This window comes from Natator depressus, chromosome 11, assembly GCF_965152275.1.
Source record: "Natator depressus isolate rNatDep1 chromosome 11, rNatDep2.hap1, whole genome shotgun sequence".
Classification (NCBI taxonomy): Eukaryota; Metazoa; Chordata; order Testudines; family Cheloniidae; genus Natator; species Natator depressus.
Window position 1 is genome coordinate 60,032,343 of NC_134244.1, and position 26,456 is coordinate 60,058,798.

Below are 26,456 nucleotides of genomic sequence, written 5' to 3' on the forward strand. Positions count from 1 at the left end.
CGTGCCCCATGCTGCAGAGGAAGGTGAAAACTGACCAGAGTTTTGGGCAGTCTGACTTGGAGGGGAATTCCTTCCTGACCCCAAATATGGCAATCAGATCCACCAGCCAGACATTACAGTGAGTGCTTTCCTGGGTAACTCAGAGCCTTCCCCATCTAGTGTCCCATCTCCACCCATTGGAGATATTTGCTACTAGCAGTCACAAATGGGCCATGTGCCCTTGTAGACAATCTCATCATACTATCCCCTCCATAAACTTATCAAGCTCAATCTTAAAATCAGTTAGCATTTTTGCCGCCACTCCTCTTCTGGGGAGTGTGTTCCAGAATTTCACTCCTATAATGATTAGAAATCTTCATCTAATTTCTAGCCTAAACTTGTTGATGGCCAGTTTTATATCCATTTGTTCTTGGACCAGCTTTAGCCCTTAACTGAAATGACTCCGCTCCCTCCCTGATGTTTATCCCTCTGATGCATTCATATAGAGTAATCATATCTCCCCTCAGCCTTCGCTTGGTTAGGCTAAACAAGCCAACCTCCTTACATCTCCTTTTGTAAGGTAGGTTCTCCATTCCTCTGATCATCCTCGTAGCCCTTCTGTACACCTGTTCCAGTTTGCATTCATCTTAAACATGGGAGACTAGAACTGCACGCAGTATTCCAGATGATATCGCCCAGTGCCTTGGATAATGATAACAACACTTCCCTATCTCTCCTGATGTATCCTGGGATTGCATTATCAATTTTTCACAGCCTGATCACATTGATGACTCAGAGTCCTAGTTTTCTGGTCACTCCCTCTGAAGCATCTGGCACTGGACACTGTTGGAAGACAGGATACTGGGTCAGATGGACAATTAGTCTGACGCAGTATGGCCGTTCTTATGTTTTGCTGTGTTTGTCATAGATTTCACAGTTCAGCTATTTAAACTAGAACAAAATCAGATAAAAATTCAGTCAAAAACCTTTAATCCAGGTGACAAAAGAAATACTGAATTATTTCAAACAGCTGTTTGGTTTAACAGAGTTGTTGTAAGGAAAACAAATACTGTATTGTTGTGCAAGACTAGGGAGTTGATCTGATTTTAAATATCAGTTGAATAGAAAATGCATATGCTGCGCATTAAATAACTTACTATTCTATCCCCTGTCCCCGTCGGTTTGAATTGTAGGTGCCAGGGAGCTTGATGGATGTGAATGTACTGATGGCTCTGCAGTTATTGATAGAACAGGTCTCTGTGGAAAAAAATGTGCAACTTTTGCAACAGATGTATCAACATTTACTTTTTGACTTTAGTATCTGGAACCGTGGAGACTTCCCCTTCCGGATTGGTGAGATGATCAAACAACTTGAGATAGTTATGCTAAAACACACTATCTTTGCTCTTCATAAATCCCTGAGTCTAGGTTCTAATAGAAAGCTTTGTATTTTAGGACATATACAGTACCTTTCCACAATCATCAAAGACAGCAGGAGGCTTTTCAGAAAGAAGTATGGAGTTCAGTTTCTACTAGACACACTCAGGATTTATTATGGGTATGAGGTTTATGCTCCTTACTTTGTTGTATGCTGTCGTTACCTTTTTCACAAAAGGCCAGGCAGAAACTGTGAATTAAAAGTGAGAGCTGATCAAGTTTTTGAGTTTAATTCTCCTTTACATAAATGACTACTTTCCCTTGACCCCGGTGTTAGAACTAGACGGTAGCAAGCTCATACCAAAAGTACTAGAAATGTGTAGAAAACTTGCTTGCAGTTAGAAGGTCGAAAAAGGTCTTTTTTCTTATTATTTTTTGTTAATTAAATCACCCAGCATCCCAAGTATCAAGAAAATACCAGCTGACTACAAGCTTTATGTTCCGGATTTAAAGTGAGGGGAAAGTTTTGTCCCAAAAGAATTTGAGTAACATCATCTTTGGGATTGTCAGGATAAGCTTTCACCCTTGGTGATAGGCTTACATCAATTTATATCTGCTTATAATTTTCAATGGTGTCTTCAAGGAAAATGGCTAGAGATTTATTTATAAAAATGAAAATTGAAATGCTTTTACATTTCTATTTAGATGGCAAGCTCTTTGAGACAAGGACCATCCACTGTTAGTACAGTACCTAGCATAACTGGGCCCTATTCTTGGTTGCCCCATAGGCACTACCATAATAACCATGCTTAGTAATAATAGTAGGTCCCCAAATCAGGTTTAGGTCTACATCTGGGGGTTTATCAGGCTCCAAAACCCAGTTCTGCTTTTGGCTTCTCCCACTTTGTCATCTTGACTATCACTTCAAGGATAAGGTAGCAGGGTTATTAAAACAAGTAGTGGAAGTATTAGCAGAGCGATATTTATAAATCACAAATTGTGTAATACAAGAAATGTATTTTTTTACGGTCCTTTTTTCTTTGTGTTAGTAGTGGCTATAAAGACAGTGACTTAACTCCAGATGACCTCAGAACAATACAAACATTCCTCTATGGACTGATCAAATATTTCCTAAGCAAAGGTGGGACACATGAAGAAATACAGAGCATCATGGGATATATAGCTGTGACCAGTGAAGAGGAACAGGTATTTAATATGGCAACAGTGAACATCTGTGGTTGCTTCCTACCTTTTAGTATTTAGGAGTTTTGACCATAGCTTTGTTGAAAGAAAGAGACAAAAAAAGATGCAAGCAAAATCCAATGAAGCGTATATGTTACTACTTTGTAGTTGTGGCAGGCTGTAGAATTAAGCCTGTTGTGGGACAGCACAGGGGACTGTGCAATGGGCAATACTTTAACTGATGATCCTACTCCTTTTTCTCTGGTAAGCAGGTGAGTTGGGTAAAATGCAGACTGACTGGATATCAGTATTTTTCTAAGCCTGCATAAAATGAAGAGAATTGTACTTCATTGCTCTGAAGTTGTAATGATTTATTTTTTCTATTTATATTCCATTGATATGGTGGTTGGTTCTCTCCATTCTCCCTCTCCTCTGTCCTTGACTCTCTTTCTTTTCCCTCTCTCCCATCACAGGGTCTACCCTAGCTCATTCCCAGTGTCTGCTTCCTACGTTCCTGCTCTTGTGCTGTGTAGCATTGCTGGCAAAAGTCCTGTGACCAGGCTGACTTTCTCCATTACAAATTTGTTTTCTTTTCTTCCAGTTCTGCCATCTTCCTAGCTAAAGTCTTCTTCACCAACTTAATTGAATCTCATACCCTGTCAAGGTTCCTTCCCCACTCTGAACTCTAGGGTACAGATGTGGGGACCTGCATGAAAGACCCCCTACGCTTATTCTTACCAGCTTAGGTTAAATACTGCCACCACCAAAGTGTTACACAAAGAACAGGGGAAGTGCCCACTTGGAAATGTCTCCCCCACAAAATATCCTCCCCAGCACTACACCCCCTTACCTGGGGAAGGCTTGATTAAAAAATCCTCACCAATTTGCATAGGTGAACACAGACCCAAACCTTTGGATCTTAAGTACAGTGAAAAAGCAATCAGGTTCTTAAAAGAGAATTTTAATTAAAGAAAAAGTAAAAGAATCACCTCTGTAAAATCAGGATGGTAAATACCATACAGGGTAATCAGATTCAAAACATAGAGAATCCCTCTAGGCAAAACCTTAAGTTACAAAAAGACACAAAAAACAGGAATATACATTCCATTCGGCACAACTTATTGTATCAGCCATTTAAACAAAACAGAATCTAATGCATATCTAACTAGATTACTTACTAACTCTTTACAGGAGTTCTGACCTGCATTCCTGCTCTGGTCCCAGAAAAAGCAACACACAGACAGAGAGAACCCTTTGTTCTCCCCCCCCCCCCAGCTTTGAAAGTATCTTGTCTCCTCAATGGTTATTTTGGTCAGGTTCCAGTGATGTTATCTTAGCTTCTTAACCCTTTACATGTGAAAGGGTTTTTCCTCTGGCCAGGAGGGATTTAAAGGTGTTTACCCTTCCCTTTATATTTGACATACCCACAGTCCCAACGGCCTTTTTGCCACCTTTTGACTCACTCCTCAAACTCTCCTTTCCCCTCTTCCTGACACCATTTCTCTTTCTGCACAGGATTCTTTCAAGAGAAAGTTGACAAGATATGATGTGACCTTCACCCTCCCCTTGGCTGATCCCTGATGTGGACGTTTCTCATCTGCTCTCCTTCTCTAACCCCTCCACTTGTCCCAGTGATCCCATCTCCTGATCTCCCTTGTGCCCACTCTCATTCCCTATTTTACTCTTCTCCTTAACCTCTCACTCTTCTTTGGCTCTTTCGTCTCACAATACAAACATGCTTTAGTCTTTCCCATTGTAAAAATACCTACCCTTCACCCTCACTTGCCTCTCCCAAGCTCTGTCTCCCTTCTCTTTCATCTCTGAGCTCATTGAGCACATTGTTTATAATCGCTGTCTGCAGTTCCGCTCTTCTGTGTTTGTACAGCACCTAATACAGTTGTGTCCTTGGGCCACTAGACTCTATGGCAATACAAGTAATGACAAACCCTTTTGCTCAGTTTAAGCCTCTCTTGTTTACAGTTTGATGCAAGTGCCCTCTGTGAGGGGGGGGTGTGTGTGTGTGTATGTATATATATAGGAACAGCTTTACAGAAACTAAAGCTGATTGTAAATATAATATGATTGAAAGGGACTGACACTTTTCTGAAAATGTGATGTAAGATGCTGTATTTAGAGGGGGGGAATGGATGTTTCCCCTTGAGTTGGGCATTATAGTCAAGATTGCATGGATTATGGGTTTTATTTAGGTGTGTGTTTTTATTTTGTAGCTCTGTGGGATTCTTGATGTACTCTTCAGCCTACTTCATACCAGCCCAACCCGGGACCAGCTTTTCTTGTTGCTTTTTGAACCAGGAAATGCTGATATCCTCTATGCTCTGTTACTGAATCAGAGATACTCTGACAGGCTAAGGGAACTTGTATTCAAGGTAATAAATTTAGTATAAGTTCTTTAATGGTAACTTTTGCAAATGTATGCTCTCTTTCATCTGAAATATCTTTGGCAGTTAAACCCTGTTTTAAAATGGATACAAATTTATGTAGAACGTATTAATTTAGCAAACCTGCTTATAGTTATTTATTAGTAGTAGTACGCTTACTAGAAAAATAATTAAATTCTGCACAGTTGTTACTTATTGTACTTTTCATAATGGAAGCTGTTGTATTCCAGTGAAGTTGAATATTTGAAGATTTGCTATCTTTAAAGATCAAAGAGCACCTGCATTTACGTTTGTACTGTATTAGTATTTATGTTTTTGGGGCATATTTCTTTAAAAAATTATGCACAGACAAATTATAATTCAGACTCTATTAATAAGATTGCTTGGAATTTATATACAGAAGGCATGTGTGATTTTTTTATGATGTGATTTTTGTGATCTTTCTTCGCAGATTGTAGAGCAGATGCTGAAATGTACTAAAGTCTATGAACGGAGTAAACAACGTATGAGACTCAGAGAAGTGGGATACTCTGGGCTAGGGCTCCTTCTGAATGAATCCCCAGTTGCCATTTCTCTTATTAAAAATCTTCTTAACCAAATTCTGTATGCAGGTAATTCAAGACACTTCGACAGATTGCCTATGAGTAATACCATACCAGGCCATCCTTACTTGTGTGCTGCTGCTGGCTGCGGCTCTGCCTTCAGAGCTGGGAACCCGGTTAGCAGCTGCTGCTCTCCAGCAGCAGTGCAGAAGTGAGGGTAGCAGTACCGCAACCCCCATTACAATAACATTGCAAACACCTCCCCACAACTCCTTTGTGGGTCAGGATCCCTACAATTACAACACCATGAAAATTTTGATTTAAATAGCTGAAATCATGAAATTTATGATTTTAAAAATTATTAAAAGTATTAAATCCCTGCTGTTTTTTTTTTAAGACAAACATGTTTGATTTACTTATTTTAAGCCTCCACCCCCTAGTCTGTATAGTAATGATTTGCTGTGATGAAAACCAAGCTACTTAGTAAAGTTATTCTATTCTAAATGTGCTCCAGGTTAACACATTTATGCTGATGGTTTCAATTTACTTAGCATTTAAGCATAATTTCTTAAAACTTCAAAACAAACTTACATTTGTCCCATTTACTAATCCTTGGTGTATAAAGATGGCCTCAAAGGTTTTTTTCATTTTTTTTCCTGCTTGTGCAATGTCTGTTTGTTTGTATTCCCACCTTGCAGATCCTGTTGTGAATTACAGAGACCTCATAGCTGTGGTGCACTTGTCTCATAGAGCAGATATAAATGTTAGAGTGGCCATCTGCAAAAAGGTTAGTATTCTTAAAAACAGGAGGCCATTTTACCTGTTGGTAATGACGTGGGGAGCTACAGTACATATATTAGGGGTATATGACATTATATTAATTTTAAATGACGATTCATGCTAATAATGTGAATTTCTGATGAACCTGACCTGCTGTTTTGTACACCACATTACTGTATTTTCAGTAATTTTTAAACTGTTCTACTTTCTATGATTGTCAAATGTTGTGTATTTTCTACAGAAAGGAAATATGGAACTGTTTTAATGACCGACTTCTCTGAGTGTTCAAAAGGTCATGAACAGAGGTTACTTTCAGAATTTTGCTCAGTTACTTTAAGAGAACATTTTCTGTGTGTGTTTTTGTTTTGTTTTGTTTTTTAAATTCATTCCTAAAAAGGTAGGTTGTGAGCCAAGGAAAGGTGCAAGGCAGAAACCGAGTTTAGTGTGATCCTAAACTACTGTTGTCGGTGCAGGTTGTTGAAATATTTTACCAGGTAGAGAGAGGCTGAGAGATAACATGTTTGTCTTAAGTTGCATCACAGTTTCTGAAGTGAGCTGGAGATTCTGATTGTAGTGTTGGGTGCTGAATGTTCAACTCTCCTTGTGTGTGCGTGTGGCACCATTATTTGACCTTTTTATTCTAGGTCAGCTGTTTCTAATCCCATATATTTTGTAATTTGTTGTACTGATTTTGTAAACTGGTGTTCTGAAATGGATATATATTGTGGGGTATGTGACTGCTTTTTGTGGAAATAGTTGCAAAGCAGTGCCTAAGAGATGGAAACATGACCGATGTGCTATAGTTAGCTTTGTACTTTATTTCAATATCAAGGAAACTTTTTGTTTTTGCATTTAGTAATAAATTAATAGGGGTTTTTTAAATTATACATTGTTAGCTTTTAACAAGCTATATTCTATTTCTTACCACACCAATCATTTATTTTCTTCATTAAAATAAGATGCAAGTTCAGTGGAATAAAAGAAATATGTGCAATTTTCAAAATGATTATATGGCTGTCCGATGTCTTACTTTGTTTTCTGTTGTAAATGATTACTATGTGATTATCTTAATTCATGCAAACTCCTGTAGATCCATAAATATTTAACTTTCTCAGTGTTTGTATTTCACTTGCTCCTGTAAAGAATTATCTATGGCTCAGATGTACTCTATGCCTATTGACTAAGTATATTACAAGAATTTTTTGCAGCAGGCATAAAATGTAATGGATTACGAAATGTGTGATTAAAGGCTAGAATGATTGCCGTTAGGTAGCACAGGTTAATGTGTACATGCTTGGATACTGAGCCTGACCTCTTGTGCTCTCTACAGGTTTTACAGCTTTTACATTCCCAGCCGGATGCAGCACAGCAGATTGCTCAACAGCTAGCCTGGCAGGAGACATTGGTTAGACTATTCCTAAAAGAAAACTCCGACATCAGGAATGGACTTAAAGAGAGCAGGACTGACTCTACAAAGGAAGATGAAAAAAAAATTCCTGCTGAAGAGCTTCAGAAATGCTATCCTGATCAGGCAGAGGAGGGGAAAGCTAGTAGCTTTGCCTCAGTTAATGGTTCATACGATCAGTGGAGTGTGGAAGACAGCAAATCTTTAGATGTCACCACCTGTTTTTCTGGTACATTGCTGGAAGGTACTTCTGTTGAAGAGATGACTTCCAGGTCAGAGGATCAAGAAGAGTTATGGCACAGTAATCCTTCACATTTGCATTTAGATCTGTCTAGCATGGACTCTTATGAGCTGGCTGATAGTGGGAATCAAATGACAGATAGCATGCCCAGCACACCGTCACCCATTGAAAATTCGAAGCCATTCTCTGGTCAGCCTGACAAAGAATCAAGTATCATCGATGATATGGGATTCAGCGTTGATCTTTCGTTATTTGAAAACCAAGGAGTAAGTAATCCTCCCCATCCTGTCTAAACATGTATAATTCACAGTACTTTTAATTCTTTTAAAATATCCTCCCCAATTACAGGTTTAAGAGTAGCAGCCATGTTAGTCTGTATCCGCAAAAAGAAAAGGAGTACTTGTGGCACCTTAGAGACTAACAAATTTATTTGAGCATAAGCTTTTGTGAGCTACAGCTCACTTCATTGGATGCAATGAGACAGTTATGCTGTTCTCCCTCTAACAGAAGAGTGGATAAAGCAGCTCATTTGCAGCGGATATCCGTGCTGTTTGTTGCAGAATAAACATCCAGCTTTCAAGGTTGTTTTTTTTTTAGTTCGCTAGCTGAAATTGTAACATTATTTTTTAAATCAGAGCTATATTGGAATGACATGTATCATCCCCATCAAGGAAAAAGTTGTGCTATGGCCAAAGCAGTGGTACTAAGACTCAAATCTCAATTCTTGCACAGAAAGTAAAGCAAATATTAATTTAATAATCTGGACTAAAAATCATTGCAGCACAATTTTAGGTTAATATTTTCATTTCGTTAGTGGGCAGACTCTTTAGGCTACAGTGTTAAAGATGATGAAACTTTACAAGCATGGTGTACTGTGTAACGAATAACAAGCCTCTTTGAGGCATTCTGAACTATAAAGAGTGTGAATTTCTTGATTGTTTCATAGGGATCTGAAGAGGAGCTCATACAGTTGCTCACAGATGTCCTGCTCTGTGTGATGTGGAAAGGTTTAGAAAGGTTTGATGATGCTGTCTGGATTGAGAGGGGGCAGGTGTTTTCTGCACTGACCAAACTGGGGATATCTAATGAGTTACTACAACCTTCTGATGAAATAAAACTCAAGTGAGTATAGTGTAATGAGAGATTTCTTCTCTTTTGGAGGGGAAGGAAAAAAAAGATGGAATCAGAGTAACATTAAATCCTGGTGAAAGACACTGAATTGATTTACTTTGATCCCTTTCATTCTCCCGCAAGTATGATCAGACATGTATCTAAGCATCTGTACCTATTTTATAAATTGAATTTATTTGACAGAACTTAAAATTGTATGCCCCTGATTTTTATGAAGATCACAATCTCCTTAATCTCACTGGTTTACAGGGTAGAAGACAGTAATATCACCACATACACTTAGGCTCAGTTAAATACGTAATGGGATTTTTTTAAAAGCCACTTACTCTTAGAACATGTGATGATTACTTTGGGATTTTGTTTTCCATTCAGCTTGCTAGAGAAGATGCTGGAATGGACCGTCACTGATAACAGAGACGCAAAACCTCTTCCAACACATGCTGAAAATGCCTTCCGGCTCTTGCTCATCGTACAGGACTTTCTACAGGCAGAAGGGCTGGTTAATTCAAACTTATGGACAGAAAAGGTATAGTAGCTGCCTAATGGAAACTCTCGTAAATTATGTAGGGGCTGAAACGTTTATGAAACAGTTGTCAGTTTGAGTAACGTCACCCTTTTCTTCGATCATGAGTAGGGCCCCACCAAATTCACCGTCCGTTTTGGTCAATTTCATAGTCATAGGATTTTAAAAATCATAGATTTCATGATTTCATATATTTAAATCTGAAATTTCACGGTGTTGTAATAGCAGGGGTCCTGACCCCAAAAAGGAGTTGCGGGGGAGGTCACAAGGTTATTGTCGGGGGCTGGCAAGGGGTACGGCTACCCTTATTTACGCGCTGGTGGTGGTGGCGGCCCTGCCTTCAGAACTGGGTGGCCGGTGAACCAGCCTGGGTGGCCAGGAGTCCAGCAGAAGTAAGCATGGCATGGTATGGTATTGCCATCCTTACTTCTGCACTGCTGCCTTCAGAGCTGGGCCCTCTGTCAACAGCCGCCACGCTCCGGCTGCCCATCTCTGAAGGCAGAAATGCAGAAAATGAGGGTGGCAGGGTATAGTACTGCTACTCTTACTTTTGTGCTGCTGCTGGCGGGGCGCTGCCTTCAGCGCTGGGCGCCTGGCCAACAGCCGCCGCTCTCCGGCAACCCAGCTCTGAAGGCAGTGCAAAAATAAGGGTGGCAATACCGTGACCCCTCTGCAAATCCCTTTTGGGTCAGGACCTCCAATTTGAGAAACACTGGTCTCCTCCATGAAATCTGTATAGTATACAGTAAAAGCACATGAAAGACCAGATTTCATGGTCCGTGATGCGTTTTTCATGGCCGTGAATTTGGTAGGGCCCTAATCATGTGACATTTGTTTTAACTAGAGGCTAAGCAGTGTGTGGAGCGGATTTGACTGCCCCTTTAAATACTGGAATTTTATATGCACGTGCCATAGGGAATACAGTTAATATTGCAAATACATGAGTCTTTAATGGCACCCTTGATTAAAGAGCCTTATCTTTACAGACTACAGAAAAGCTACATGAATGCTAGAACAAATGAAACAGAGCTAACCATTTTCTAAGTAGGTGTTGGTCCATTGGTCAAATGGTATGCTTCATATTGTATGTGCTATTTAAAAGGGTAGCCAAAATCATTGCATTCATTCATTCTCCACTCTTTGTCACAAACTGAGGAAGGGCACATGGGATTTTTAACCCAGATTTTACTTCCAGCATGTTTTGTGAGCAGATTTTGGGTCAGATGCAAAAGTGACTTAAATGGGTGGAGGAAGTGTGTGGGGGTGTGCGAAAGTTCCAGATTCAGCTGTGTAAGGTCAAGCTGGTGTAATTTACATGCCAAGGAGGCCAGAAGGATGAGGTAGTAGTGGAAAAGCAAACAACAGGAAAGCATAAGAAGGTATAAAATAAAGAAGGCTCCCATCCTCTCGTTGGTTGTGTTTCCTGCTGCAGATCTGCTTTCCTGTCTGCTCCATGTGCAAGTTACACAGACTTACAATTTACCCTAACATTTGTATAATCTATGAATAATGATTAAGGCTGTGAGTCTGTCACGGAAGTCACGGATTCTGTGACTTCCCACGATCTCCGTGACTTCTGCAGGGGCCAGTGGGCTTGACTCCAGCGCTGCCCAAGCAGTTGGCTCCAGGTGGTCCTGGGGGCAGTCACCCAAGCTGCTACTGGAACAGCTCTGAAGCCAGCCACTCTGGCGGACCCATAGCCAGTAGCTGCAGCGTCAGCCACTGCTCGGGCGGCCCTGGGCAGCTGCTTCCAGCAGTGGTCCCCGGGTGGCTGGCGCAGCCGCTTCCATCAGCCCATGGTGGCAGTCCCTGGGCGGCTGGAGTAGCTGCTTCCCCTGGTGGCCCCCGTCAGTGGTGCCTGGGCGGCCGATGCAGCCACTGCCAGATATGGTCCCCGGCGGCTGGAGTAGCTGCTTCCCCGGGTGGCCCCTAGCAGCGGTGCCTGGGCGGCCAGAGTAGCTACTTCCCCGGGCAACCCTCGATAGTGGTGCCCAGGTGGCCGGTGCAGTTGCTGCCAGTGGCCCCCAGCAGCTGGTGTCGTGGCTGGCCCTTCCACCCCCCCCAGCAGTGCCCCCTAGGATGCCCCCCCAGCAGCAGCCCCCAGGCTTCTCCCCTAGCAGCGACCCCTTCAGACACCTCTCCCCCAGCAGTGGTCCCAATGCCACCCAGCAGTGACCCCCCCCCCCCCCCTTTAAGATTTAGTCACGGGTATTTTTGGTAAAAGTCATGGACAGGTCACGGGCTGTGAATTTTTGTGTATTGCCCGTGACCTGTCCATGACTTTTACCAAAAATACCTGTGACTAAATCATAGCCTTACTCATAGTGCACGACCCTCGGCACCAACTACTGCTGTCAGTGCCCTCCTCAGTACCGATGCTCTCAGTACCGCAGCATTTTTCCCACCCCAAAGATCTTCTGGATTCTCAGGATTGTAATCTCCACTCCTTGGTACCGGCCTACCTAGGTACTTACCCTAGCTCGCTTGGTACTGTGCCAACTTACTACACCACCCAGATCAGCTCCTCCTTTATCCAGTGAGGAGGAGGATGATGAAGGGGAAATGCACTGTGTTTCTTAGATTTTAAAATCTAGTATATGATTAATGACATCAACATAAATATGGGAATAAAAAGAAAAAAATGGAAGTGGCCCACGGTTCTGAGCAACTCACAGGATCAAATTTTGGAGGTTACAAACAGGGCAGGGATCCTGTTTTTTTTTAATTCTCTCAAAAGCATCATGCACGCCACTAGGGGTAATGAAACAATAAATTAACTTTTCATTTAAATTAGATAAAATGCAAAGGAATGGGAAAGGAATGTAACATAAATTCATACTGAGTTAAAATTTATTAATCTTTATGGTGTGTATGCTCTTAAGCGTAGAGCCTTTTTTAATCAAAACAATCATACTCTCAGCCACTGCATTTGTAGAATTGACATTTGCTGGGGATGACTTAGAGGAATAGGGTATTAATTTTATTTTTATATACACAAATAACTATTTTTGTTCAGGGGATAGATATTTCGTTAGACTTCACCCCATAGTTGTTGCAGTCCTGAATTCTGTCACAATTAGTTGTTGAACCTCCGTCCCAGAGTATATTTAGTTAATTACTTTGGGTTAGGTTGAAGTATGGGGGACAGCCTGCTTTGTTTGTTGTAGGGTATGTCTAGACAGCCTGTGGCAGTGAGCCTTCCTGCTGGGATTGACAGACTTGGGCTTGCATTACCGCACTAAAAATAATTGTATAGACACTGGGGGTTGGAGCTTGGGCTCTGAAGTGCACCTTCTTCTTTAGGCTTCAAAGTCTGAGCTCCAGCCTGAGCCACATCCTCAATGCAGCTATTTTTAGTAAGGTGGCACAAGCCCAAGTCTGTTGACCCGGGCTGGGGGGGCTTGCTGCCATGGGCTATGTAAACATACCCTTATAGACCTTATCAGACCTTCAAAATGATTATTTGGTGACTTTACTTGTAGTTATACTAGTGTCTCAGCACTTCCAATTTTGTTTTTTTTCTTCACACAAATCTCTCACTTTTACAATAGCTTTTAGAAGAGCTGGTGACACTCATTGACAGCCTGTCACTCTGGTACTCTGCTGGCCCAGAATGGATCAAGCTCTCCCAAGTGCAGGTCCAGTTGCTCCTTGGATTCATTGGACAAGATAACTTACAGGTTTGTTGTATATTAATGTGTCTAATACTATGTAACATTCGTGCTGATTATGTAACTATAGAACTTTCAGTGACTGTAGGGATGCAGTTCACTTCAGTGAGTTTGCTGATTTCATCATAATCCTCAGACTTGTTATAAATGAGAGGCTTCAGCCCCTGCCACCACATGCACACTTGTTACATATTCCTCTCCATCCTCACCTCCTGAAACCAGTTGTGTTTCTAACTCATTAAATTAGATTGTAAGCTCTTTGAAGCCAAAGCCATCTCTTCTGGGTGTGTCTTTATGTACAGTACTTATCACAGTGGGACTCTGATCCAGCCAGAGGCATTTGGGCACTACCATAATGCATATAAATTAATAGTGGCTAAGTGTACTGAAATCCTATACTTCTCTAACTTACTGGAAGTTTCACACTATCTAACAAACAGTGGTAGGCGTCACGCAAAACCCTGTGGTGAAATGTAGCATGCATGCACTAGCCTCACAGGGGTTTGGTTTGGTTTTTCTCTGTCCAGGTTTGTGCTATGGCAGCAGCCAAGCTAAACACCCTTCTTCAGACCAAAGTAATTGAAAGCCAAGCTGAGGCATGCTACCTCTTGGGGAAGTTGGAAGGCATCCTGAGTAGATCAATCAAAGAGAAGACAGAAACATACGCATTCTTGATTCCCCTTGTTCGAACGCTGGTATCCAAAGTTTACCAACTTCTCTTCATGAACCTGCACCTACCCTCATTGCCTCTCACCAATGGCAGCCCCTCTTTCTTTGAGGACTTCCGGGAGTATTGCAGCTCAGATGAATGGCAAGTTTATATTGATAAATATGTAAGTAATGGCTGCTTCTTGGCTTTTTCTCTATTTTCTTCCATTAGGGAGGAGAGAATCTGTTCAGCAATCATCTTGATTTTTTTTAAAATATTTCTTGTGCATCAGATTATTCCATATATGAAACAGTATGAAGTCAATACATTCAGTGATGGTCATGAGCGTATGGCACTTTATTGGAAGGACTGTTATGAGGCATTAATGGTGAATATGCATAAGCGAGACAGAGAACGAGGAGAAAGCAAGCTCAAATTTCAGGTAAAGTCTTTAGCTCCTCTAAAAACATTTTGTACTTTTTCAGGAGCAAGGGCAAGAAATTAGTTTGAAACTGATCTGACCCCAGTGATTGTTGGGGGGAAAATGCTGCCAGTCTGTCAGTGATCATGTATATTGAGAGATCTTAACCTTAATCATCATCATACCTCCATTTTGCATGCGGATTGTGCAAAATTATTTTATTGATCCCATATTGATAACCACTTTTCCACTAATTTAAATCAATGCTGTTTTTCTATTCTCCAGTACTAAACCTTTTGATATTTCACACTTATTTTAAATGGTGATTTTTACAAATTTGTTTGACTCCAGGTCATTTGAAATGATATCCAGCCCTAATTAAACTCTGAATATCGTCTTAATGGTTCACTAACAAAAAACAGTCAAAGACAGCTACCCTGATTTTGTCCTCTGGATCTTTTTTTAATTCAGAAATATGGTAGTAATGTCTCCTTGTTTGGTTTGGATCTGGTCCTTCTTTGATTCTCCCAAGGCTGGTTCCATGCTCCTATAGATTTCCATGGTAGTTACAATGTAGCATAAGTAAACACTCACTTATGTTAGCTCTTTGATTCCCCAGAGTTGCAGATCACACTGGCTGATCCGTTAGTGTGACATCCCACGTGTACCATGCTCCACCTTGACAGCTTCTATAGAAATTTCACTGCAGAATGAAGCTGACCTGTTGAGGTATCAAGTAAATAATGAAAGAGCAATTGGAGTGATTGGGACTGGCCCATGGTCTCCTACCTCCCAGGTGGATGCCTGAACCACTGGATTATAGAGAGAGGTTTCAGAGTAGCAGCCGTGTTAGTCTGTATTCACAAAAATGCATCCGATGAAGTGAGCTGTAGCTCACGAAAGCTTATGCTCAAATAAATTGGTTAGTCTCTAAGGTGCCACAAGTACTCCTTTTCTTTTTGGATTATAGAGAGTCATTCTCATTCTCTCTGTCTCTCTTTGGCCCAGTGATTGTTCCACTGGGGAGTAATACTTAAATAGTCACTGTTTCATTATTTATCCAAAGTGGAATGGCTTCAACAGGAGAGATTGAGGGAGTCCCACATCAGAATATCTCATAGTTCAGTGGTTAGAGCCTGCTCCTGAGACATGAGAGACCTCTGTTCAAATATTTTTCTCCCCTTCTGCCTGAACGGGGAATTGAATCTGGATCTCCCAAATCCCAAGTGAGTGCTCTCACCTGTGGACTAAAAGTTAGTTGATGGGCACCACCACATTTGCCTCCAACTCTGGCCATTTTGTGTGGAGCAAGGCAGGCATTCTCACAAAAAATGCCTTGTGACTCCATACGGCTGGTTCCTGTTTGTGGATCGCTCAGCGGAACTGGTCATCTCCCTGCAGGCTGGGCATAGGTGCCTATCTCCGAGAGAGGATTGGGGCTCAGCACACATCCCTCTTACCAGCATCTCCCAATGGCTAGCATAGGGGCACATTATAAGGCACCTTTCTCTCCCCATTCATGGGATAGGAAGCCTTGGTGCCTAGTACAGGTTTGTAGAGTGCAGTGTTGTTCCTGTGATTTTTAGGGGCACTTAAAAGTTGGGCACTGTGACTCTCAGCGTTGTAACGCCTAAATTCCTTTTGTGGATCCAGGCCTAGATGCTTGTGTGTTTCCTGCCCTCATTTAACCTGGTTCTGAAGCTATTCAGCACATACTGCTGAAGTAAGCAGAATTTTTGGAGTTACCTTTAATATTTCCTACTTACTGGTGAAGGTTTTATCCTTTTCATGAGGCAAAATGGTTTTTACAGAAGACAAGGTTCTTACAGGAAACTGCATCAGATTTACTTACAATGTTGCTTTCAGGAGTGTTTTGTGGAGCCATTTAACCGAAAGGCACGACAGGAGAACCTGCGTTACAACAGCATGCTAAAACAGCTTAATAGTCTACACACCGCTACTCTGAGGCAGTGGAGAGCAGCCCAACTTTATCTGACTTGTGAACAGGGCCCCTGGGCTGAAAGGTATGAGTGAAATACTTTATTCCAAGATAATCTTACGTCTAATAGAAAGTTGCTTTCTGTTTGATATACTGTAGTGGTAATTGCAGAAGGTTGTTGAAGTATTCTGGTGTAACCATCCTTGATATAGAAGATTACCATTGAATGTTTTCTTTTTAATGTTTATCTGCATTTAACTAGCAAAATACCAGTGCTCAAGTTTAATATATAACTCGGCTAGATTTTACTGAGAAGTAACATGTAAAAAGTAGCTATGGCTGAAGGAAATTTAAAACTTACATGAGAGAAACTTCATGTACTAAAGACCAGCGGTTGTGTGATAGGTTTCAGAAGAGTGAGATATAATGGATATTTAACACAATGCTGGTATTCTATAACAAACACAAAGGCTAAAGCCTGGATTAAGGCAAATTTGAACATGATTATTGTGTTGTGCCTACTTAATTTTCCCCATCAATTTCATTTGGATAAGATGTTCTTTACTGCCTGTCCAAAACTGTCAGGTAGTCTTGCTGTGAGCTGTTAAACAGCTGCTGTATTTCAATGGAGGATGTGCATAGTATGTTAAGTGCATTGGGCTGAAATGTTAGATACTGTACAATATATCTTACATTTGTTATATTACTCTTAAGGGTATATGATTTTTTTTTTTACATTATGATTTTAAATACAAACTCTGATAGAATCAACTCATTTGCTCTAAGTATTTGTTTTTTATATCTTAGTATAAATATTTTTGCTGTTTCTAGGAAACAGAATCCCATTCACTGGAAACTTTCAAATGTGGAAAACTACTCACGTATGAGGTTAAAACTAGTGCAAAATTACAATTTCAACTCCCATCAGGAGGCCAGTGACCTGAGAGACAATTTAGGTAAGATCCAAATTCACTGTTTCCTCACTAATAATTTAGATCATGGACTATTTATATTCCTGATTCCTTAGCAACCTTTTGCAAATTTTAAACAGTGTTTTGTAGTTATTTTAAAATGCTTTTTTTATTTTCTCCACTAAAGAAATCCATTTTTCCTTATAATGGAAATATATGTTGTAAGATTAAAAAAAGGATATATGGTTGATTTGAATAAAGTTTTCTTGAAAAATCTGTTTTAATGGGGTACTGTCAACTTGCTTAGATCCAAAGCGGAATCTTCCTTCAAAATAAATCTCATTCAGCATCCCTAGAGAATGCTTTATGTCTGCATCTTCATATTGCCAAAAATGATGTGTGTTTTTAAAAAAAACAAAAAACAAAAGAACCCCTCCCAACTCTATTTTTCATATGAGCGAACAAATAGTTTTACAGGGACCTTTATAATATTGATATTTCTTTAAGCAAGGTAAATGTTGAGGCTAAAATACGTTGAAAATATTGCTTTAAACTTGAATCAAGCCTATGTGGCATCATGAAGAATTATAGATGTGATCAAGTATTTGGCCACAGTTATAACTGTGAGTTATAAACTGAGAGGTTAAGTGTTGCATTTTTCACAGTGGGGGCTATTTTAAATTATTCTGTGTTCCCCCAGAACTGTATTTTTTAAGATTGCAACCCATTCCTTCCCTAGTGCTTGTCTACATGGGGACATGCAGGAAAATTAATCCAAATTAACTAACAGTATGGGTTTGAAGTAGATTATTTAAACCACATTAAACTCTTGTGTGCACACCTTCATTCAGAATTAAAGTGGCCTTAATTTGGTTTAGTTTAATTCACTTCCAAAGTGAATTAAACTAAACTGAATGAAGTCCACTTGAATTCTGAAAAACAACATCCATATGGGGATTTAATGTGGTTTAAGCATCCACTTCAAATCTACACCTTTAGTTAATTGGGATTAATTTTCCTGCATGTCTCTGTGTAGACATGCCCATGGATACTATTGAATTCCAGTAATGTAGCCAACTGCCACAGTTTAGATATCCAATAATACTGTGGTGAAATACAAATCTATATTTTGTTTGAACTGAAAATATCTTTATTCCAAAAGGAATGCAGCAGACACAGCCATCTAGTGAGTCACTGCTCCTGGAGGTGGTGAAGCAAGTGAAAGTTAGTGACATGGAGGATGATATACTTGAACTGCCAGAAGAGGACACACCTGCTGGTGCAAGCATGTATGTACAGCAGTTTGGGGAACTCTGAAATTCATCTTTCCACTAGGGATAAGGAGTGAGAAATACCTCCTGGACTGGGGTAGATGGTGCACAAAACTGCCCTCTTTATTTCCTTTGTTATGACTAAGGGCTTGTCTACATGGGGACACTCAGGAAAGTTACACCATATTAACTCAAGGTGTGGCTTTTTAGTTGGACTTGATAAACTGCATAAAACTTCTGTGTGGAGACCATCCTTCAGAATTAAGATGGCCTGTAGTTTAACTAATCCACATTAAATTCACACATTTAGCTAATTTGGATTAATTTTCCTGAGTGTTCTCATGTAGACAAACCCTGAGCCAGTCAATCCAGCATTTCTAGTGTTGCCAGTGGAAAAATTGCCGTTGGGTCTGCAATAATATAATCTCAGTTTAGAGAGGGGCAGCCCTTCATGGCCAGCTCAGGTTGCAGGACAGGGACAAGAAGGAGGGCTTACTACACTCCCAGATGGTAGCATGGTACCTGCTTGAGCAGTGGTAGCTCTTCCTCACTAAGGGGGTTACTATTGGATAAACGCAGATTGTCTAACAAGCGTGGGGATTGGATAGTGATACGCCACTCATAAAAAAACATCACCAAGCAGAAAAAGGCTTTCTTCACCCTCCTTGCTAAAATAATGGGATAGAATTGTAGATGGGGAATGGGCACATCAGTGAGGGTCTATCCCTGATTCTCTTTAGCCCTGGTCCTGGCCTCAAGTTGGACCAGCCTCATGGCTACTCTAATATGCACCAGTTAGCAATGATTCCCAAGAGGCCTTCAGCAAATTAAGCATAGCTGGAGCATGCAGACTTCAGTCCTGCCCCTTCCTCTGCTCCCCCCCCATCTGCCTGTGACATGTCTGCCGCACCAAAAGAGGCAGGAAAAGAGACATATAGGTGCCAGTTATGCTGGGCTGCGTGCGCCTACTGGAGACTTCCCCTACATCTGGGGGCTCCCTAGCTAGGGAAATGCGTCCTTTATGCTCAAAAGAAGTGAAACAGAGATGATAATATGCCCCAATAACTGCAGATGCAAAATTGCACACATTTATTTGTACCATAAAATTGTAGGTGTAAAGAGGAAGCCTTGTTAAGAGAAGTCTGTAAAAGTGATCCGAATATTTTTATTTACATGAATAATTATATACTGCCTTATATTATACCTTTAAAGTTACAAAAGTCAGTTCACGTATTTATTTAAAAACGAAACAACCTTGTATTATAAACTTTTCAGTAACTTCTATTTGAAATATTGCCACAGTTTGTTGTCTCTTGGAACTAAGGGGGCAAGGAGAATTACTCAGATTCAACTCTTTTATAGTTGGAGCTTGTGTGTTGGCTTATTTTTAAGTTTTTGGCCTTTTTATTAATCCAGAGATACGAAAATTGGCATTATGCCTTAAACTGTAACAATAGCAGATCCATCCTGTAAGATCTTATTATACAGAAGAAGTGACTGGAATAGACAGATTAAAAAGCTCTGCTGTGAAGTGAACGGGTTTGAGGTCTAAATGCTGACTCAGAGAACTCATGAGCCTACTAATGAAAGCGAAATAGTGGAAGGTTTTATATGACATGCTCTTAAGGCAATTCAGATTTGATTCTTTTCTAAATTGTGCTTTTAGTTTGTACCTGGTCGAACTGTGCAGTCTAGAAAAACACATGACATGGGATGGTGGTGGTGATGATGTTGTTGTTGTAGGGATGAAAAGGAGGAGCAGGGTCAGAAAGAAAAATTGGTACTGTCTGAAGAATGTGAACTCATTACGCTAATTGATGTAATACCTGGCAGACTGGAGGTCACTACCCAGCACATCTGCTTCTATGATGGCAGCATTGAAAAAGAGGAAGGTGAGCATCACAATAGGTCTACTTCCTCATAGTTCAGCATCCTGTTCTTTCCAGCTAAACTTTATTTTTTGAGAACAAATGCCCGTGTGGTTGACATCTAGAAATTAGCTAATTAACAGAGTTGTACATAATGTTTATTAGGCCAATGGCTTCATATTTTTCCTTTCGAGCAAGGGGTCTTTAAATGTAGCCTGTCCACTGAGCCATTTTACTAGTGCAGTCTTAAATTTTTTTTCCCATCTCCTGGGGTAACATTAAGGCTGCTAATCATATTCTAAGGAACAAAATGTCTTTGTATAATTTATATGAGTAAATGGCAGTTCCCTATGATTTCTGCCATACTGTTCACCAGTTATGCTAACCATATCAGCTTTGTCACCTGCATGAATTGATAAGAAAAGTAGTTTGTAAGCATTAATCAGCGATATCTGTTTGGTGAGCTTTTATAAGAAGGTTAATGTGTATAGTTTAACTCTGATACATGAAACTGATCTTGAGAAAATTAACTGATCTGTTTCACCAAAAGAAACTGGATCAATAATTGAAGTTGTTCTGTTCGCAGGAGTAGGTTTTGATTTCAAATGGTCCCTTTATCAAATTCGAGAGATACACTTGCGCCGATACAACTTGAGGCGGTCAGCCTTGGAGATCTTCCTCACTGATCAGAGCAACTACTTCCTTAACTTCAATAAGGAGGTATGGAATTGTCAAAGCTCCCTGGTGGACTCTCTCAGCATAAGTGACAAATTCTAGTTTACTGGCCATGGCTAACGTGATTTTTGGCAGCTTCTGCAGCATTATATTAGGTCAAAATACTTGCCAGATTTAGCTGCTCTGAGAAATTAGAATATGGATCTTTTTATGCTGTTGAAAACCCCAGTCTGGTTTCCAGTAAAATTGAATAGTCAAAAGAAAAACAAAACTCTTATTTTTTCATGTGCAACTACTATTTAATTTCTGCCTCATGAGAAATTGTACTGGGGTAATCTCAGCTTCTTTGTACTAAACAAACCATAAAAACTTTGTACAAATGAATTACAAAGTAATGGAGAATTACTATCCTATTGTAATGCAGAGGGGAAAATGATTTATGTCTTGCCCTTCTGATGGTTTGCAAATGCTGTGCTAATGTTTTCTTGGATAATTTAAATGGGATGGGGCTAAAATGAATAACTGAACTGGGCTGCGTTTGATACTGATGAATTGGTAAATGTTATGAATAGCTGTTACATGGTGGATATTTAAAGTGAATAATTCATCAGAGTAGCTTGTGTAGAAAGACTGATACAATATTAAAAATGAAAAATGACAGTGTTTTCTATTATGTTTATGTGGGGATAATATGTAATTTTGCTGGGTTGTGATTCTGCAACAGTAGTATTTCAATTAATCACAACTAATACCCATTTTTAGCTCCTGCAGCTGAATAAATATCTTTTTGGCAGCAAGAGGGCGGCACAGTTCAAAAATGTAGTAAATTTTAGCTTCATTAAGAATTTAATCCATAGAGCAGTTGCTTTATGATTTTATTGGCTGCATTTTCCAGTGTAAATGTTTTCTTACAGGTGAGAAATAAAGTGTACAGTCGAATCTTGTCACTCCGTTCTCCAAATATTTATGGGACCAGATCTCCACAGGAACTGTTTAAAGCTTCAGGCTTGATGCAGGTAAAATGATTTCAGCTGAAATGATTTAGGGTGTTTCAGTGCTTCTCAAAGAACTGCTTAATAATAAAGTAGCTAAACTAGGGTTTAGAATATTTTACAGTGTTTGTGGACATACATAGATAGCAATGGCAAACTTTTCATCTGACCTCTAAACTTTTGCATGTGCAATTGTGTGTGCGCCCAATTATTGCATTTATACCAGTTTGCAGGCCTATTTGTGTCTGCAGATGTTAGACGTATGACAAAAAATAGAGGACAGTTTTGAAAATTTGTCTTCTGGTGTCACCACATGGGGCTTACGTGACAATTTATTTTGCTTTGTGTACTGATTATTTGCTTTGTTATCTTATTATGCGTGCTTTCAACAAAACCCACTTAAAGATGTAGAGGTGTGGCCATGGTTCCTTGCTTCAGGTACAGTATTATTGGCTTGTAAGCGAAGTGTCAATTTTCAGAAACATCATGAAATTTTAGCAATTTATGTAACTTCACAGGGCAGTCTTATTTTTCTGGGGTGGTTTTTTTTTTGTTTGGTTTTTGGTTTTTTTGGACATCAACAGATGTTGTAGTTTTCTATGAGAAATAGAGAAATGTATGCTCTTATTAACATTAAGAATTCTCCAGTTTCCTCTTTTGTACCTTCGCCTTCCTGGCTCTGCACCTCAGACACTTACCTAGACAGAGGAATGGGAAAGAAGGTGTCATCACCAATCCTTAGTTAGATGGAAGGTTCAGAGTTACATAAGGCACTCCTTCCTCTTAAGTATATAAAATACTAAGTCTGCAGCACTTTCACAAGGACACTGGACTATTTCACTGATGCATATACAGTTAACAGAGGAAGATCAAAAGACTTTTTTTTTTTTTTTTTTTTTGGTTATTGGAGTTCTTTATCAAATGCTCCCTTTTTCCAATACTTATTTTCCTCTCTCCTTTTCGTCTTCAGCTGTTTCTGATTTGCTTTTTCTCCACTATTGCTCTTTCCCCCTTTCTTCTGTCCTTTTTTGTTTTTTGTTTTGTTTCATTTAGTTTTAAAAGAACTTTTATTGCCAGCCTAGGGCTGTTAGCTTTCCCCTGCATTTAACCTGAATTTGACAACCCCTTGCCTCTGTCAGGTGTCAGCTAATCTCATCAAGAGACAGAGCACAGCCAGAGATGCAGGATGAATTTTAAACTAGGTTATGAAAATTTGAAATTTGCAAATTCTTATGTTTATAGTCTAGTGCCTGACTTATGAGAAATATTTCCTTGTAGCTAAGCATTGACAAGACACACTCTACAACGACAACAGTTTCTTCAGTTTAATGATTTTAGTGTTGCCTTTTCTTGTCTCCTTCAGAAATGGGTGAACAGAGAGATATCAAACTTTGACTATCTCATTCAATTGAACACCATGGCGGGACGAACTTACAATGACCTTGCCCAATATCCTGTGGTAAATTATTTTTGTTAATTGTCACTAGATAAGTGTGATTATTTTGTGGAAAGATGGATTTTATATCTGAATTTTGAACTGTGGCTTTCTAGTTTCCTTGGGTCCTGCAAGATTACACGTCAGAAGAGTTGGACTTGAATAATCCTGCTGTCTTTAGGGATCTATCCAAACCCATTGGGGTGGTGAATGAAAAGAATGCCAAAGCTGTGCAAGAAAAGTAAGTATTAAAATTCCCAGTTATGTTTCTCTCTCCATTTATTTTAGCTTTCTGATGGGACATTTTCAGACTAATAATTATTCATTCTGAGAACTCCATAACTATTTGTAACTGAGACATTAATTGTTATAAAATTAGCCTGTTTGTGTGATGGCAAAGCCATACATTAGCCGTATAGCGTGGAACTGTTCGGCAGTGATGGTGTTATATTAACAGCAGCATATGCAACATGAACGAGTCAAGTTTTGTTGCCTCCAGCTCTAGGAGGTAAGAAATCTTCTGCAGGTGGCTTGTTTCTCAGGGTTCAAGAGAGGAAACGAAGGGTTTCAGAGGCACCCGGGGGCACCTGTCTGAAGTTGACTGGCTCCAGATGATTGAAAAGTGGATTATCTTGTCCCCTATGCATGTTTCTGGGTATAGGCATGCCAGATGCAGCCATACTGGTGGATTTGACTAGAAGGAGGGATTACCCTATTTTGGATCCGGGCTTCCTCCTGGTATTCTGAGCCCAAATTTTATCCTTGAAATAAGTTGAATCTCTTCTCTGGTAACTTTGTTGCAGATAGGAATGACAGCTACTTCTACTCACATATGAGTGTAGTCATCCTTAAGTTTTGCTGGAGTGGGGAGTGAACATTTTGACTTGTCTTGGTTGTCAGGCAGCACTTGTCAAGTTTCTTCCCAAACAGGGTTTCTCCTGGGAACTTTGAGGCACAGAGGATTTACTGTGAATAATTACCTGATATCCATGGTTGGAGTCAGTGCTGGTTCCTGGGCACTGAGTTTGTTTCTATGGCTTTTCCTGCTAGCCTCATGGCATTCAGGGATACGTCTGCTATCTAGTTTGTCATCAGGGTGGGAACTTGCTGGCTGTGTCTTTTGGGACCTGAAATGGGAAAATAATTATTTAAGTCCCAAATGCACCTCTTCTTCCGGCAACCAGAGGCACTCAGTATATGTTGATGTAATTTTTAACAAAACTGTCATAGGCCACTTAGCTAGTGAAAAACAGTGATGCATCTGTTGTGTATTCCCTGTATACTATAAATATAATCTGTGTGTATCAGACATAGCATGCAGTAGTTATGATTTTAAAGATCTCGATCTCTGTCTTTTAGATATGAGAATTTTGAGGATCCTCTTGGGACGATTGACAAGTTTCACTATGGTACTCACTACTCAAATGCTGCTGGTGTCATGCATTATCTCATTCGAGTAGAGCCTTTCACCACACTACATATCCAGCTTCAGAGTGGCAGGTAAATTGTGAATGAACAGTAATATCTGTCTCTTCTCCCTCAATTTCAATGTTGGCTTTTTAATGGGAGCTGTCAAAATGTAACTTGAGCTTTCCAATCTACAGGTTTGACTGTGCAGATCGGCAGTTCCATTCCATTCCTGCAACATGGCAAGCCCTTATGGATAACCCAAATGATGTGAAGGAGCTTATCCCAGAGTTCTTCTACTTCCCAGAGTTCTTGGAGAATCAAAATAGTAAACAGACTTTTCAGAATTTATTGAATAGAACATGCATCCCACGCACCACTAGAGAGCATTGTCAGAACCTGTTTAAGAACATTGAGGAAAACTATTCTTGATTAGATTGAACATGTGAAAATTACTTTACGGTCATACTACCTTTTAGCCATTTAATGAGGTGCCAGTTATGCTAAGCCACTATTTAACTTTGTAATTTAAAATTCTTACCCAGAATTCTGGGATGGCTAAGAGTATTGAGGTTTGGTTTAATCTAAAAGAAGAACAAAGTTATTTTTTTTAAAAGTTGACCATTCTAAATTGCACTAATTACAGTTAACTTGCTTTAACTGTTCTGGATCCTAAACCCACCTCTTCTGGAAGAGGTATGCTAACTTGGAACATGAGATCTTTTTTAATTAGACAGGCCTGCAGAATCTAGACTCATAACTGGTATTTTCAAACATGGTCTTGTGTAACTTGAATTTACAGCAGTCTAAGGCTCCAGGATTCTTCAGAAGTAAGAAAGCTCTTGTTAAACATAACATATCTTGTTAAAGATAACTTTCCCTGCATGTTGACATGAGACCATTACTTTTTTTTGGCTTTTTGCATTTCACTTATTAGATTTACTTATTCAGCTTCTTAATCTCTGATCTAGTGATCAAGATACTTGAAACATATTGTAATAGCTTTTGAAACCAAATTGTCTCAATTATATTCCCTAGAGTTTAACTTGGGTCAGCTACAGCTCTCCAAAGAGGTAGTGAATGATGTTGTTCTCCCAAAATGGGCCAAGTCACCTGAAGATTTCATTTGTAAACACAGGAAAGCACTGGTAAGACAATGACTACCTTAATTTTTGGATGAACTAACAAGAAACAGAAATACAGTACATGCTTTTATTTTTATTTTACACACACACAAAATGGGAAGTTGATAGTAATGAATATAAATCAGAAGATAGGAACTAGGTGATTGATAAGAGAAGCACAAGGAGAAATCTATGGCCAGCAGAGTTAAGCACAATAATAAGAAATTTCTTTCAATATATTAAGAACAAAAAAAGTCCTACCAATGGTACTGGTCTGTAACAGGATGGAAATGATATAATTGTCAATAATAATGCAGAAAAAGACAGACATGTTCAATAAATATTTTTGTTCTGTACTTGGGAAAAAGCCAGATGACGTAGTCGTATCATATAATCAGAATATACTTTCCATTTCAACAGTGGTTGTCTACTTCGTATGGCTAATGTAGATGTAGAGCAACAACTATAATTTTACATTTATGTGATTAAGACAGATAATTGCATCAGGAGTAACGGAGTGTATCACTGTGATGC

General features: G+C 39.7%; 1 protein-coding gene across 1 annotated transcript in view; it reads left to right on the top strand.

Moving 5' to 3' along the window:
- NBEAL1 (neurobeachin like 1) overlaps positions 1-26,456 on the top strand; it is a 126,037-nt gene that overhangs the window by 74,832 nt on the left and 24,749 nt on the right. Inside the window, exons 22-44 of the mRNA XM_074967960.1 lie at positions 1,173-1,332; positions 1,435-1,537; positions 2,406-2,562; positions 4,767-4,925; positions 5,389-5,548; positions 6,178-6,266; positions 7,590-8,171; positions 8,852-9,027; positions 9,409-9,562; positions 13,111-13,239; positions 13,758-14,063; positions 14,172-14,321; positions 16,167-16,324; positions 17,071-17,195; positions 18,313-18,439; positions 20,165-20,313; positions 20,876-21,009; positions 21,879-21,980; positions 23,320-23,415; positions 23,508-23,632; positions 24,751-24,891; positions 24,996-25,126; positions 25,837-25,946. Coding sequence (XP_074824061.1) covers positions 1,173-1,332; positions 1,435-1,537; positions 2,406-2,562; positions 4,767-4,925; positions 5,389-5,548; positions 6,178-6,266; positions 7,590-8,171; positions 8,852-9,027; positions 9,409-9,562; positions 13,111-13,239; positions 13,758-14,063; positions 14,172-14,321; positions 16,167-16,324; positions 17,071-17,195; positions 18,313-18,439; positions 20,165-20,313; positions 20,876-21,009; positions 21,879-21,980; positions 23,320-23,415; positions 23,508-23,632; positions 24,751-24,891; positions 24,996-25,126; positions 25,837-25,946 — 3,723 coding nt within the window. The remainder of the gene's footprint in view (positions 1-1,172; positions 1,333-1,434; positions 1,538-2,405; positions 2,563-4,766; positions 4,926-5,388; positions 5,549-6,177; positions 6,267-7,589; positions 8,172-8,851; positions 9,028-9,408; positions 9,563-13,110; positions 13,240-13,757; positions 14,064-14,171; positions 14,322-16,166; positions 16,325-17,070; positions 17,196-18,312; positions 18,440-20,164; positions 20,314-20,875; positions 21,010-21,878; positions 21,981-23,319; positions 23,416-23,507; positions 23,633-24,750; positions 24,892-24,995; positions 25,127-25,836; positions 25,947-26,456) is intronic.